The sequence below is a fragment of the Pseudophryne corroboree genome, chromosome 3 (assembly GCF_028390025.1).
Source record: "Pseudophryne corroboree isolate aPseCor3 chromosome 3, aPseCor3.hap2, whole genome shotgun sequence".
In the NCBI taxonomy this organism is placed as follows: domain Eukaryota; kingdom Metazoa; phylum Chordata; class Amphibia; order Anura; family Myobatrachidae; genus Pseudophryne; species Pseudophryne corroboree.
This window is the reverse complement of record NC_086446.1, coordinates 314,560,762-314,574,701: the sequence shown is the minus strand read 5'-3', so window position 1 is coordinate 314,574,701 and position 13,940 is coordinate 314,560,762. Positions and strand designations below refer to the sequence as shown.

At 43.9% G+C, this 13,940-nt stretch overlaps 1 protein-coding gene across 1 annotated transcript in view; it reads left to right on the top strand.

The window, feature by feature from the left end:
• Positions 1-13,940, top strand: part of ITGB3 (integrin subunit beta 3) — a 158,169-nt gene that overhangs the window by 73,129 nt on the left and 71,100 nt on the right. Inside the window, exons 5-9 of the mRNA XM_063959453.1 lie at positions 108-270; positions 356-517; positions 1,558-1,653; positions 2,504-2,593; positions 2,828-2,962. Coding sequence (XP_063815523.1) covers positions 108-270; positions 356-517; positions 1,558-1,653; positions 2,504-2,593; positions 2,828-2,962 — 646 coding nt within the window. The remainder of the gene's footprint in view (positions 1-107; positions 271-355; positions 518-1,557; positions 1,654-2,503; positions 2,594-2,827; positions 2,963-13,940) is intronic.

The following is a 13,940-nucleotide window of genomic DNA, read 5'->3' as shown; positions in this document are numbered from 1 at the left end:
TTAGAGCACTAGTGAACATTAATGAAAAGCCTAAATTAAATGCCCAAGTAAATAGTTAAAAAGTTAGTTTGACATTTGAATAACTCCTCCACTCTTTTTGTCCACAGTATTCATACCGTCTGTTTGCCCACCTTCGGCTATAAGCATGTTTTGACCCTTACAAATGAGGTTGAACGTTTTAACCAAGAGGTTGGAAAGCAGAGTGTTTCCCGGAACCGTGATGCCCCGGAGGGTGGATTTGACGCAGTGATGCAGGCTGCAGTGTGTGATGTAAGCAAGGAGAGCTGATAGGAAACTTTGAGAGATGTGAGCACCAAACTAAAGTAAAGACTGAGGTTGTTTTTGTCCTTGACAGGAAAGGATTGGCTGGAGAAATGAGTCTTCCCATCTACTGGTTTTTACCACAGATTCCAGAACACACATTGCCTTGGATGGAAGGATTGCAGGTATTGTCCATCCCAATGATGGACAGTGTCACCTAGGAGAGGACAACCATTACATACTGTCTACCACCCTGGTAAGGAAGGAATGGTGGATGCTACTTTTATTCCAGATCTATTAATGGACATCCTCCTATCCCAAATTATGAAAAACACAATTGAACTGATATCTGGTACAAATACCATTTGTCAGACCCTTACCTTTTGGCATTTGATCAATGGTTAATTCTAGTATAGTGGGGAGCAGAAGTTATTTGAAATGTATGATCCACACAATGAGATCAATGAGAGAATTCATGAAAAACTTTTGACACAATTTCAACCTTCTTCAGCAGGAGAATTACCATAGATCACACACATCTAATGTTATTTAAAAGAAAACGTTGATACAGTATCATTTCAGGTATAGATAAAGCACATCTTTAAAGTAGTTTTTCAAAGCATTTTTAATATACTTCTGCTGATATCATATATGAAAATAGAAGAATTTATTGGCAGTACAGTTGACTTGACAAAAATTGTAGGATGGAAGGCTTGCTGTGTCACTACCTAGTTGCCAAACGTCCAAGAAAGCCATATTATACCATTGTACATAGCCTTTTGAAACATTGGTGTACATAGAGCAGTAGTTAGCAATAGGTGACCCAACAAGCCTTCACTGGCCTAGTGATCCTTCACATACAGACCCCAGCCTGCTGCTGCCAATCTCACCTATTCTCTGCTTTGTTTTGTGGTGATATTTGGGATGAATGTCTGATGGGCATGCGTTGAGGTCTGATGGCTATATGAAGTGCATGTGGGTAGGTCTGAGGGGCATGTGGTGGAGTTTTGGAGTACACGTGCTGGGTCTGAGTGCATGTAGGCAAGTGGGGGACGACAACTGTGGTATGAGTTATATGGTCGTTCCAAGGTAATTTTTGAACTGTTTTTTTTTTTTATCTCTTCTGCTATCACAGATGTAGAGTCATTAGCTGACAATAGATACTTTGTTTTATGAATTCAGATCACTGAATAACCAATACAAGCTGATGAAATAATCTGTGGCCACATTTACACTGATTGCTACATAGATTACATATCTCTGTTACTATCCTCTATCCCTTTCTTTCATCCCTAGGATTACCCATCCCTTGGGCTGATGACAGAAAAACTCTCACAGAAAAACATCAATCTTGTTTTTGCTGTCACTGAAGAGGTCCTGGCACTCTACAAGGTTTGAAAAAAAACATATACCTTAATCTAGTGGTTCTCAAACTGTGTGCATAGGCATCCTGGGGTGCCTCGGGACACTTGCAGGAGTGCCCCGGGTTGGTGATCCAGGACCAAATTCAAATGATTTATTTTCAGTGTTATAGGCAAAACCAGTGCTGGTGGCTGCCAATCATAAAATATGTGGACAAACAGAAGCAAATCCCTCACCACACAGTTGAACCTAAGGATGACATACAGTATGAACACAATTTACTTCATTTACTATTTCCTTCTAAACTCTCAATAAGAAACTTTTGACCTATGGCTGCTGTGAAAAACATTCTGACACTCTAGGGCACCATGTTTCAAAAAGGTTTGGGAACCACACTGTATTAACCGTTACAAAATTTGGGCACACTACCCTAAAGCAATAAGTTCCTTTTGATGGCAAAAAAAAAAAGTAGAACTTTTGGGCATATTTTACAATTATAGTAGATCAATAAGATAAATACATGAATTCTAATTATCAAGAGGAGAGCTTGTAAATGTAATTTTTTTAGAAAAAACTATATCGGTATTGTTAACGTCTTATAAAGTAGGCCCATGGTGCTGTGATCCATAATGGCATGCAGGAGATAATATAGATTCTTAGAATTTTGGTTCCACTAGGGTTTGCCACCATCAATGTTAGCAGCCATCAATGTTTTTAACATCTATGGCAAAGGTCTGATCTTTCTCCACCATCGTTGGCAGAGAAGATGCACTTTTCTTTAATGAACTTACTGTGACCCAAAAATAATATTTTTGTCTGAACCATTGACTTATTTGTGTACAGTATCCTTCTGCTGTTAATGTTAATGTATTTCTCCTAGAAATACAGTGAGTTGATTCCTGGGACGACTGTAGGTACATTGTCCAGGAATTCTGGGAATGTTATACAGCTAATTGTGGAATCTTATGAGGTACGACCTTAAAAACCAACTTACCCTTTTTTCCATCCTTCTTTCATTGTCTTTCTCATTGTTTCATCATAGACTCTCATTTTAACTTCACTCTAGTTGCTCTTTCATCCCCAACCGTTTTAATTTGTAATGTTCTTCACTTCTAATATTTTTTTCTCTACACATTACTCATCTTGATTTAAGTTTGTGTGGTGTCTGAGTTTCTCTCCTCTCTCAATTGTATTGTGAGCGCAGAAGATTCGGTCGAAGGTAGAACTTGAAATCCGTGATCTCCCAGAGGAACTGTCACTCTCATTCAACGCCACCTGCACCAACAACGAGGTCATACCAGGCCTGAAATCCTGCTCAGGCCTCAAAATTGGAGACACGGTGGGTTTTCGCCTCTGGTACCATTTTCTTATATATATAATTCTCACCAAATCAGCTACAAAACTAAAAATGAAACTCCTTTATTTTTCTTACACATAAGTAAAATGCAGTTGAGTGTACTGTATATTACAAATGTAAATTACAATTATGTTGCAGATGGGTAGATAAATATACCATGATTTGCAAAACACCTATTACAGATTCATGCTCTTAGATAAATGTATTTCAATGAACACACATTGATCCCTTTGTTGAATGGATCAGGAATATACACAAGCATTTTTCAAAGGATGAATGACCATAGAGCTCATAAATAATGCAATTATATTGCTGATCTATTCCACTTTTTTAACAAATATCAAGCTGTACTTAGTGAGAGGTGAGTGCTGTGCAGAGCACCGGAACGGTATCAGATCTATATGCCTATCTACAGTACTCTGCCTTATAACACACTTTATATAGCACCCATTCCTTATCACTAGATATTATTCACAGGTATAAATTATATATCAACTTTTTTATAATGCTATCCTGGCCATAATACTAGCTTTCTCCCTTTTTTTATTTTTGCTTATTTTCTTTTAACTCTGCATGAGTCTACACACAATTTTATACTCAGTGCTTTTATCTGTGATGATACTTAATGGTACTAAGTACAGTACCACCTTCTTTTTTCTTCCTGATAACAGGAATTTCTGATACTGTCATCACTAATATATTTTAATACTCCTACCTGGAACTTTTATTACTAAACTAGTCCTTTCCAGCTAGTAAATAGGCCAGGGGGACACTAACCTGGCCACAAGACATTTAGTAGTTTAGGTGAGTACTGGTACTTTTTTGTCATCATACCGGTGCCAGGGTCATTGCTAGCACCTGTGGAAGTGCCATCTGTGGAAGTAGATGTTGCCCAAAAGACACATGCATATGATTGGGGGATGGACAGGCACAGTAGTGTATCATTCCTGAGTGCGGGATGTAAGGCTTGGGACTCCCCCGGACCATGGGCCCATGTGCGCTGCAACTCTGTGCCCTTTATAGATATGCCACTTTAGTGCTTCTAGACATGTACATTTACGCAAGGCTTCATAAGTATGATGCAAAATCCTCCACATTAAGATGAGAGGATGAGACCTGGGGGCAGATTTAACAATGAGTGATATTATTGTTATCATTCGTTCTGAATGTAAAGTGGTGCTCCAGCCAATCAGCTCCTAACTGTCATGTTTTAAAAAAAATGACAGGAGATGATTGACTGGAGCACCATTTAACATTCGTAACAAATCATAAAAAGAATATCACTCATTGTTAATTCGGGTGGTCTTCAGTATGCCGGCTGTTGGGATCCCGGCGCACAGTATACCGGCGCCGGAATCCCGACAGCCAGCATACTGACACTTATTCTCCCTCGTGGGGGTCCACGACCCCCCTGGAGGGAGAATAAACCGTGCTCGCAGCGTGGCGAGCGCAGCGAGCCCGCAAGGGGCTCATTTGCGCTCGCCACACTGTCGGCATGCCGGCGGTCGGGTCCGCGGCGCCGGTATGCTGGTCGCCGGAAGCCCGACCGCCGGCATACCATACTACACCCGTTAATTCTGCCCCCTGATCTCGGACATCTCATAGGTTGGAATATAAAGTATTTAAGCTATAAGTAATAGGCTATGTAAAGTGGAGATCATTGCTCCAAAATTCTCCAGCAGTCAGTTCACAGTATTGTACAGTGTACCCCAACAGACACTATCTTTGCACACGTCTGCCTGAAAATACAGGTACTTTTGGAGAAAAGTAGGGCTGTATTGCAACAGAGTATTCGTACTTTCTCATGTAAATATGACTTAGACACTTGAGTAAGCCAGTCTGTTAGATCTTTTTTATGCTGCAGTTTTATTTTATTCTCATATGCTGGTTTATATCTCAAATACAATATGGGACTGAGCAGTTCTTCCTGGAACCATTACAGAAAGGCTCTCAGTAACTATCTGTATCTCACTGCAAGCATACTAGCCTTCCCTCCTGGAACGTCTTGAGTATCCAGAATATAGAATAGTTCTCCTGGTCTCAGAGAAGAGCAGGCCACCCTCTCACAACCAATCCACTGATTTTATGAAGTGGGCAACATTGATAGAGCCATTAAATAATATTTTTTTGCCCTCGTCATAAATACATTTTTATTGTCACCATTTTGCAATTAATTAATTTACCCATCTTATAAATGAAAATGATACGTTAATTTTGCCCCATAAGATAATATTGCCCCTATAAGAGACTTATTAATGTTAGTTGCTTACTTAATCATACACAATTGTCTCCATTGAGCTTCCTCATCTGCTCATTGACAAGGAAGCTGAAACTGCAAACTAGACCTGATTCAGAGATAGACGCAGATCGCTGCATACGCAACAAGATCTGTGTCCATCTCCTCACATGCTGGGGGCCGCCCAGCGCAGGGCAAGGCCACCCAGCATGTGTGTTGCTGCCTAACGATGCACGGACGCATCATATTAAGTTTGACCCCTTGCAGCGCAGCCTGGCTGCGCTGACAGGTGGTCCGCCTCCATTTTTTTCTATCGAAACAGCGATGTGACGTCACGCAGCCACCCCATAAACACTCCCGGCACACCCAATTTGGCCTGCATTTCTGCGAAACAGTGCATCCCGCCCCCCAAACGCCTGCAGCTGTTAATCACTTTGCAGCCAAATCCTTCCAGGATGCGGCTGCAAGGAGAAGGGTCACGCACGTGCACTGTGGCCAGTGTACGTGTGCAGACCAGATGGACACGGCCGCTGCGTACAGATGCGTGGCTGCATCCATCTTTGAATCAGCCCCACTATGTGCTATGTCACTTGGGTGGTGTAGGGAAAATAGGCAGCTGGTAAAAACCAACTTTCTTACTTAAAACTCTTACCTTCCTTATCTGCCTTTTTTCTTTATTCCTTATCTTCCATGATTCACTATCTAGTATTTTGCAACTGACTTTCTTAAGCCCTTTGCTTCACATTCCTTATTTATTACATTGACTAGAGCTATTCCAAGTAAGACAGCTGTGTCTAAGATACAGATAAATATACAGTATGTACAGAACAGAAGGCTTTTCTCCTCTCAATTCTCGACACATTGACCTCACGTTCTAACTAGAGATGAGCGGGTTCGGTTCCTCTGAATCCGAACCCGCCCGAACTTCAGGTTTTTTACACGGGTCCGAGCAGGCTCGGATCTTCCCGCCTTGCTCGGCTAACCCGAGCGCGCCCGAACGTCATCATCACGCTGTCGGATTCTCGCGAGGCTCGGATTCTATCGCGAGACTCGGATTCTATATAAGGAGCCGCGCGTCGCCGCCATTTTCACACGTGCATTGAGAGTCATAGGGAGAGGACGTGGCTGGCGTCCTCTCCGTTTAGAGAAGAGAGAGACACAGTATTTTCGGGGAGCATTATTAGGAGGAGTACTACTGTATACTACTATACTACTTGCTGAAGTGATATTTATAGATTAGATAGTGTGACTGTAAGTGTATTATCTGACTTGTGGGGGAGACACTGACAGTGGGGAGCAGTTAGAGTCTGAGAGCAGGACTCAGGAGTACATATAACGTACAGTGCACACTTTTGCTGCCAGAGTCAGTGCCACACTGCCATTGTTGTGACCACACTGACCACCAGTATAATAATATATTTTGTGATTGTCTGCTTAGGCCTCGGAGTACTAGTTGCAAGTTGCAAGCAACGTGACCTGTCCTGAAGTGACCACCAGTTTAATAATCAATCACCACCAGTTTAATATATATATATATATATATATATATATATATAAAATTGTATATAATATATATATATATAATATTGTATACCACCTACCCGTGTTTTTTTTTTTTTTTCATTCTTCTTTATACATACTACTATAGTAGCTTACTGTAGCAGTCTGCGGTGCTGTGCTGACCTGACAGTGTCCAGCAGGTCCGTCATCAGTCATTACATAATAAATATATATAGTACCTGTCCGGCTGCAGTACTAGTGATATTATATTGATTTCATCTCATTATCAATAATTTATCATCCAGTCTAGACTCTATATTAGCAGCAGACACAGTACGTTAGTCCACGGCTGTAGCTACCTCTGTGTCGGCACTCGGCAGTCCATCCATAATTGTATACCACCTACCCGTGGTTTTTTTTTTTTCTTTCTTCTTTGTACATACTACTATAGAGTATAGTAGCTTACTGTAGCAGTCTGCGGTGCTGCTGAGCTGACAGTGTCCAGCAGGTCCGTCATCAGTCATCATTACCTAATAAATATATTATCTACCTGTCCGGCTGCAGTACTAGTGATATTATATATACATACATATATATATTGATTTCATCTCATTATCAATCATCCAGTCTATATTAGCAGCAGACACAGTACGTTAGTCCACGGCTGTAGCTACCTCTGTGTCGGCACTCGGCAGTCCATCCATAATTGTATACCACCTACCCGTGGTTTTTTTTTTTCCTTTCTTCTTTGTACATACTACTATAGAGTATAGTAGCTTACTGTAGCAGTCTGCGGTGCTGCTGAGCTGACAGTGTCCAGCAGGTCCGTCATCAGTCATCATTACCTAATAAATATATTATCTACCTGTCCGGCTGCAGTACTAGTGATATTATATATACATACATATATATATTGATTTCATCTCATTATCAATCATCCAGTCTATATTAGCAGCAGACACGGTACGTTAGTCCACGGCTGTAGCTACCTCTGTGTCGGCACTCAGCAGTCCATCCATAATTGTATACCACCTACCCGTGGTTTTTTTTTTTCTTTCTTCTTTGTACATACTACTATAGTATAGTAGCTTACTGTAGCAGTCTGCGGTGCTGCTGAGCTGACAGTGTCCAGCAGGTCCGTCATCAGTCATCATTACCTAATAAATATATTATCTACCTGTCCGGCTGCAGTACTAGTGATATTATATATACATACATATATATATTGATTTCATCTCATTATCAATCATCCAGTCTATATTAGCAGCAGACACAGTACGTTAGTCCACGGCTGTAGCTACCTCTGTGTCGGCACTCAGCAGTCCATCCATAATTGTATACCACCTACCCGTGGTTTTTTTTTTCGTTCTTCTTTGTACATACTACTATAGTATAGTAGCTTACTGTAGCAGTCTGCGGTGCTGCTGAGCTGACAGTGTCCAGCAGGTCCGTCATCAGTCATCATTACCTAATAAATATATTATCTACCTGTCCGGCTGCAGTACTAGTGATATTATATATACATACATATATATATTGATTTCATCTCATTATCAATCATCCAGTCTATATTAGCAGCAGACACAGTACGTTAGTCCACGGCTGTAGCTACCTCTGTGTCGGCACTCGGCAGTCCATCCATAATTGTATACCACCTACCCGTGGTTTTTTTTTTTTCTTTCTTCTTTGTACATACTACTATAGAGTATAGTAGCTTACTGTAGCAGTCTGCGGTGCTGCTGAGCTGACAGTGTCCAGCAGGTCCGTCATCAGTCATCATTACCTAATAAATATATTATCTACCTGTCCGGCTGCAGTACTAGTGATATTATATATACATACATATATATATTGATTTCATCTCATTATCAATCATCCAGTCTATATTAGCAGCAGACACGGTACGTTAGTCCACGGCTGTAGCTACCTCTGTGTCGGCACTCAGCAGTCCATCCATAATTGTATACCACCTACCCGTGGTTTTTTTTTTTCTTTCTTCTTTGTACATACTACTATAGTATAGTAGCTTACTGTAGCAGTCTGCGGTGCTGCTGAGCTGACAGTGTCCAGCAGGTCCGTCATCAGTCATCATTACCTAATAAATATATTATCTACCTGTCCGGCTGCAGTACTAGTGATATTATATATACATACATATATATATTGATTTCATCTCATTATCAATCATCCAGTCTATATTAGCAGCAGACACAGTACGTTAGTCCACGGCTGTAGCTACCTCTGTGTCGGCACTCAGCAGTCCATCCATAATTGTATACCACCTACCCGTGGTTTTTTTTTTTCGTTCTTCTTTGTACATACTACTATAGTATAGTAGCTTACTGTAGCAGTCTGCGGTGCTGCTGAGCTGACAGTGTCCAGCAGGTCCGTCATCAGTCATCATTACCTAATAAATATATTATCTACCTGTCCGGCTGCAGTACTAGTGATATTATATATACATACATATATATATTGATTTCATCTCATTATCAATCATCCAGTCTATATTAGCAGCAGACACAGTACGTTAGTCCACGGCTGTAGCTACCTCTGTGTCGGCACTCGGCAGTCCATCCATAAGTATACTAGTATCCATCCATCTCCATTGTTTACCTGAGGTGCCTTTTAGTTGTGCCTATTAAAATATGGAGAACAAAAATGTTGAGGTTCCAAAATTAGGGAAAGATCAAGATCCACTTCCACCTCGTGCTGAAGCTGCTGCCACTAGTCATGGCCGAGACGATGAAATGCCAGCAACGTCGTCTGCCAAGGCCGATGCCCAATGTCATAGTACAGAGCATGTCAAATCCAAAACACCAAATATCAGTAAAAAAAGGACTCCAAAACCTAAAATAAAATTGTCGGAGGAGAAGCGTAAACTTGCCAATATGCCATTTACCACACGGAGTGGCAAGGAACGGCTGAGGCCCTGGCCTATGTTCATGGCTAGTGGTTCAGCTTCACATGAGGATGGAAGCACTCAGCCTCTCGCTAGAAAACTGAAAAGACTCAAGCTGGCAAAAGCACCGCAAAGAACTGTGCGTTCTTCGAAATCCCAAATCCACAAGGAGAGTCCAATTGTGTCGGTTGCGATGCCTGACCTTCCCAACACTGGACGTGAAGAGCATGCGCCTTCCACCATTTGCACGCCCCCTGCAAGTGCTGGAAGGAGCACCCGCAGTCCAGTTCCTGATAGTCAGATTGAAGATGTCAGTGTTGAAGTACACCAGGATGAGGAGGATATGGGTGTTGCTGGCGCTGGGGAGGAAATTGACCAGGAGGATTCTGATGGTGAGGTGGTTTGTTTAAGTCAGGCACCCTGGGGAGACACCTGTTGTCCGTGGGAGGAATATGGCCACTGACATGCCTGGTGAAAATACCAAAAAAATCAGCTCTTCGGTGTGGAAGTATTTCAACAGAAATGCGGACAACAGGTGTCAAGCCGTGTGTTGCCTTTGTCAAGCTGTAATAAGTAGGGGTAAGGACGTTAACCACCTCGGAACATCCTCCCTTATACGTCACCTGCAGCGCATTCATAATAAGTCAGTGACAAGTTCAAAAACTTTGGGTGACAGCGGAAGCAGTCCACTGACCAGTAAATCCCTTCCTCTTGTAACCAAGCTCACGCAAACCACCCCACCAACTCCCTCAGTGTCAATTTCCTCCTTCCCCAGGAATGCCAATAGTCCTGCAGGCCATGTCACTGGCAATTATGACGATTCCTCTCCTGCCTGGGATTCCTCCGATGCATCCTTGCGTGTAACGCCTACTGCTGCTGGCGCTGCTGTTGTTGCTGCTGGGAGTCGATGGTCATCCCAGAGGGGAAGTCGTAAGACCACTTTTACTACTTCCACCAAGCAATTGACTGTCCAACAGTCCTTTGCGAGGAAGATGAAATATCACAGCAGTCATCCTACTGCAAAGCGGATAACTGAGGCCTTGGCATCCTGGGTGGTGAGAAACGTGGTTCCGGTATCCATCATTACTGCAGAGCCAACTAGAGACTTGTTGGAGGTACTGTGTCCCCGGTACCAAATACCATCTAGGTTCCATTTCTCTAGGCAGGCGATACCGAAAATGTACACAGACCTCAGAAAAAGAGTCACCAGTGTCCTAAAAAATGCAGCTGTACCCAATGTCCACTTAACCACGGACATGTGGACAAGTGGAGCAGGGCAGGGTCAGGACTATATGACTGTGACAGCCCACTGGGTAGATGTATGGACTCCCGCCGCAAGAACAGCAGCGGCGGCACCAGTAGCAGCATCTCGCAAACGCCAACTCTTTCCTAGGCAGGCTACGCTTTGTATCACCGGTTTCCAGAATACGCACACAGCTGAAAACCTCTTACGGCAACTGAGGAAGATCATCGCGGAATGGCTTACCCCAATTGGACTCTCCTGTGGATTTGTGGCATCGGACAACGCCAGCAATATTGTGTGTGCATTAAATATGGGCAAATTCCAGCACGTCCCATGTTTTGCACATACCTTGAATTTGGTGGTGCAGAATTATTTAAAAAACGACAGGGGCGTGCAAGAGATGCTGTCGGTGGCCAGAAGAATTGCGGGACACTTTCGGCGTACAGGCACCACGTACAGAAGACTGGAGCACCACCAAAAACTACTGAACCTGCCCTGCCATCATCTGAAGCAAGAAGTGGTAACGAGGTGGAATTCAACCCTCTATATGCTTCAGAGGTTGGAGGAGCAGCAAAAGGCCATTCAAGCCTATACAATTGAGCACGATATAGGAGGTGGAATGCACCTGTCTCAAGCGCAGTGGAGAATGATTTCAACGTTGTGCAAGGTTCTGATGCCCTTTGAACTTGCCACACGTGAAGTCAGTTCAGACACTGCCAGCCTGAGTCAGATCATTCCCCTCATCAGGCTTTTGCAGAAGAAGCTGGAGACATTGAAGGAGGAGCTAACACGGAGCGATTCCGCTAGGCATGTGGGACTTGTGGATGGAGCCCTTAATTCGCTTAACAAGGATTCACGGGTGGTCAATCTGTTGAAATCAGAGCACTACATTTTGGCCACCGTGCTCGATCCTAGATTTAAAGCCTACCTTGGATCTCTCTTTCCGGCAGACACAAGTCTGCTGGGGTTGAAAGACCTGCTGGTGAGAAAATTGTCAAGTCAAGCGGAACGCGACCTGTCAACATCTCCTCCTTCACATTCTCCCGCAACTGGGGGTGCGAGGAAAAGGCTCAGAATTCCGAGCCCACCCGCTGGCGGTGATGCAGGGCAGTCTGGAGTGACTGCTGATGCTGACATCTGGTCCAGACTGAAGGACCTGACAACGATTACGGACATGTCGTCTACTGTCACTGCATATGATTCTCTCAACATTGAAAGAATGGTGGAGGATTATATGAGTGACCGCATCCAAGTAGGCACGTCACACAGTCCGTACTTATACTGGCAGGAAAAAGAGGCAATTTGGAGGCCCTTGCACAAACTGGCTTTATTCTACCTAAGTTGCCCTCCCACAAGTGTGTACTCCGAAAGAGTGTTTAGTGCCGCCGCTCACCTTGTCAGCAATCGGCGTACGAGGTTACATCCAGAAAATGTGGAGAAGATGATGTTCATTAAAATGAATTATAATCAATTCCTCCGTGGAGACATTGACCAGCAGCAATTGCCTCCACAAAGTACACAGGGAGCTGAGATGGTGGATTCCAGTGGGGACGAATTGATAATCTGTGAGGAGGGGGATGTACACGGTGATATATCGGAGGATGATGATGAGGTGGACATCTTGCCTCTGTAGAGCCAGTTTGTGCAAGGAGAGATTAATTGCTTCTTTTTTGGTGGGGGTCCAAACCAACCCGTCATTTCAGTCACAGTCGTGTGGCAGACCCTGTCACTGAAATGATGGGTTGGTTAAAGTGTGCATGTCCTGTTTATACAACATAAGGGTGGGTGGGAGGGCCCAAGGACAATTCCATCTTGCACCTCTTTTTTCTTTAATTTTTCTTTGCGTCATGTGCTGTTTGGGGAGGGTTTTTTGGAAGGGACATCCTGCGTGACACTGCAGTGCCACTCCTAGATGGGCCCGGTGTTTGTGTCGGCCACTAGGGTCGCTTATCTTACTCACACAGCTACCTCATTGCGCCTCTTTTTTTTTTGCGTCATGTGCTGTTTGGGGAGGGTTTTTTGGAAGGGACATCCTGCGTGACACTGCAGTGACACTCCTAGATGGGCCCGGTGTTTGTGTCAGCCACTAGGGTCGCTTATCTTACTCACACAGCTACCTCATTGCGCCTCTTTTTTTCTTTGCGTCATGTGCTGTTTGGGGAGGGTTTTTTGGAAGGGACATCCTGCGTGACACTGCAGTGACACTCCTAGATGGGCCCGGTGTTTGTGTCGGCCACTAGGGTCGCTTATCTTACTCACAGCTACCTCATTGCGCCTCTTTTTTTCTTTGCGTCATGTGCTGTTTGGGGAGGGTTTTTTGGAAGGCACATCCTGCGTGACACTGCAGTGACACTCCTAGATGGGCCCGGTGTTTGTGTCGGCCACTAGGGTCGCTTATCTTACTCACACAGCTACCTCATTGCGCCTCTTTTTTTCTTTGCGTCATGTGCTGTTTGGGGAGGGTTTTTTGGAAGGGACATCCTGCGTGACACTGCAGTGACACTCCTAGATGGGCCCGGTGTTTGTGTCGGCCACTAGGGTCGCTTATCTTACTCACACAGCTACCTCATTGCGCCTCTTTTTTTCTTTGCGTCATGTGCTGTTTGGGGAGGGTTTTTTGGAAGGGACATCCTGCGTGACACTGCAGTGACACTCCTAGATTGGCCCGGTGTTTGTGTCGGCCACTAGGGTCGCTTATCTTACTCACACAGCTACCTCATTGCGCCTCTTTTTTTCTTTGCATCATGTGCTGTTTGGGGAGGGTTTTTTGGAAGGGACATCCTGCGTGACACTGCAGTGACACTCCTAGATGGGCCCGGTGTTTGTGTCGGCCACTAGGGTCGCTTATCTTACTCACACAGCTACCTCATTGCGCCTCTTTTTTTCTTTGCGTCATGTGCTGTTTGGGGAGGGTTTTTTGGAAGGGACATCCTGCGTGACACTGCAGTGACACTCCTAGATGGGCCCGGTGTTTGTGTCGGCCACTAGGGTCGCTTATCTTACTCACACAGCTACCTCATTGCGCCTCTTTTTTTCTTTGCGTCATGTGCTGTTTGGGGAGGGTTTTTTGGAAGGGACA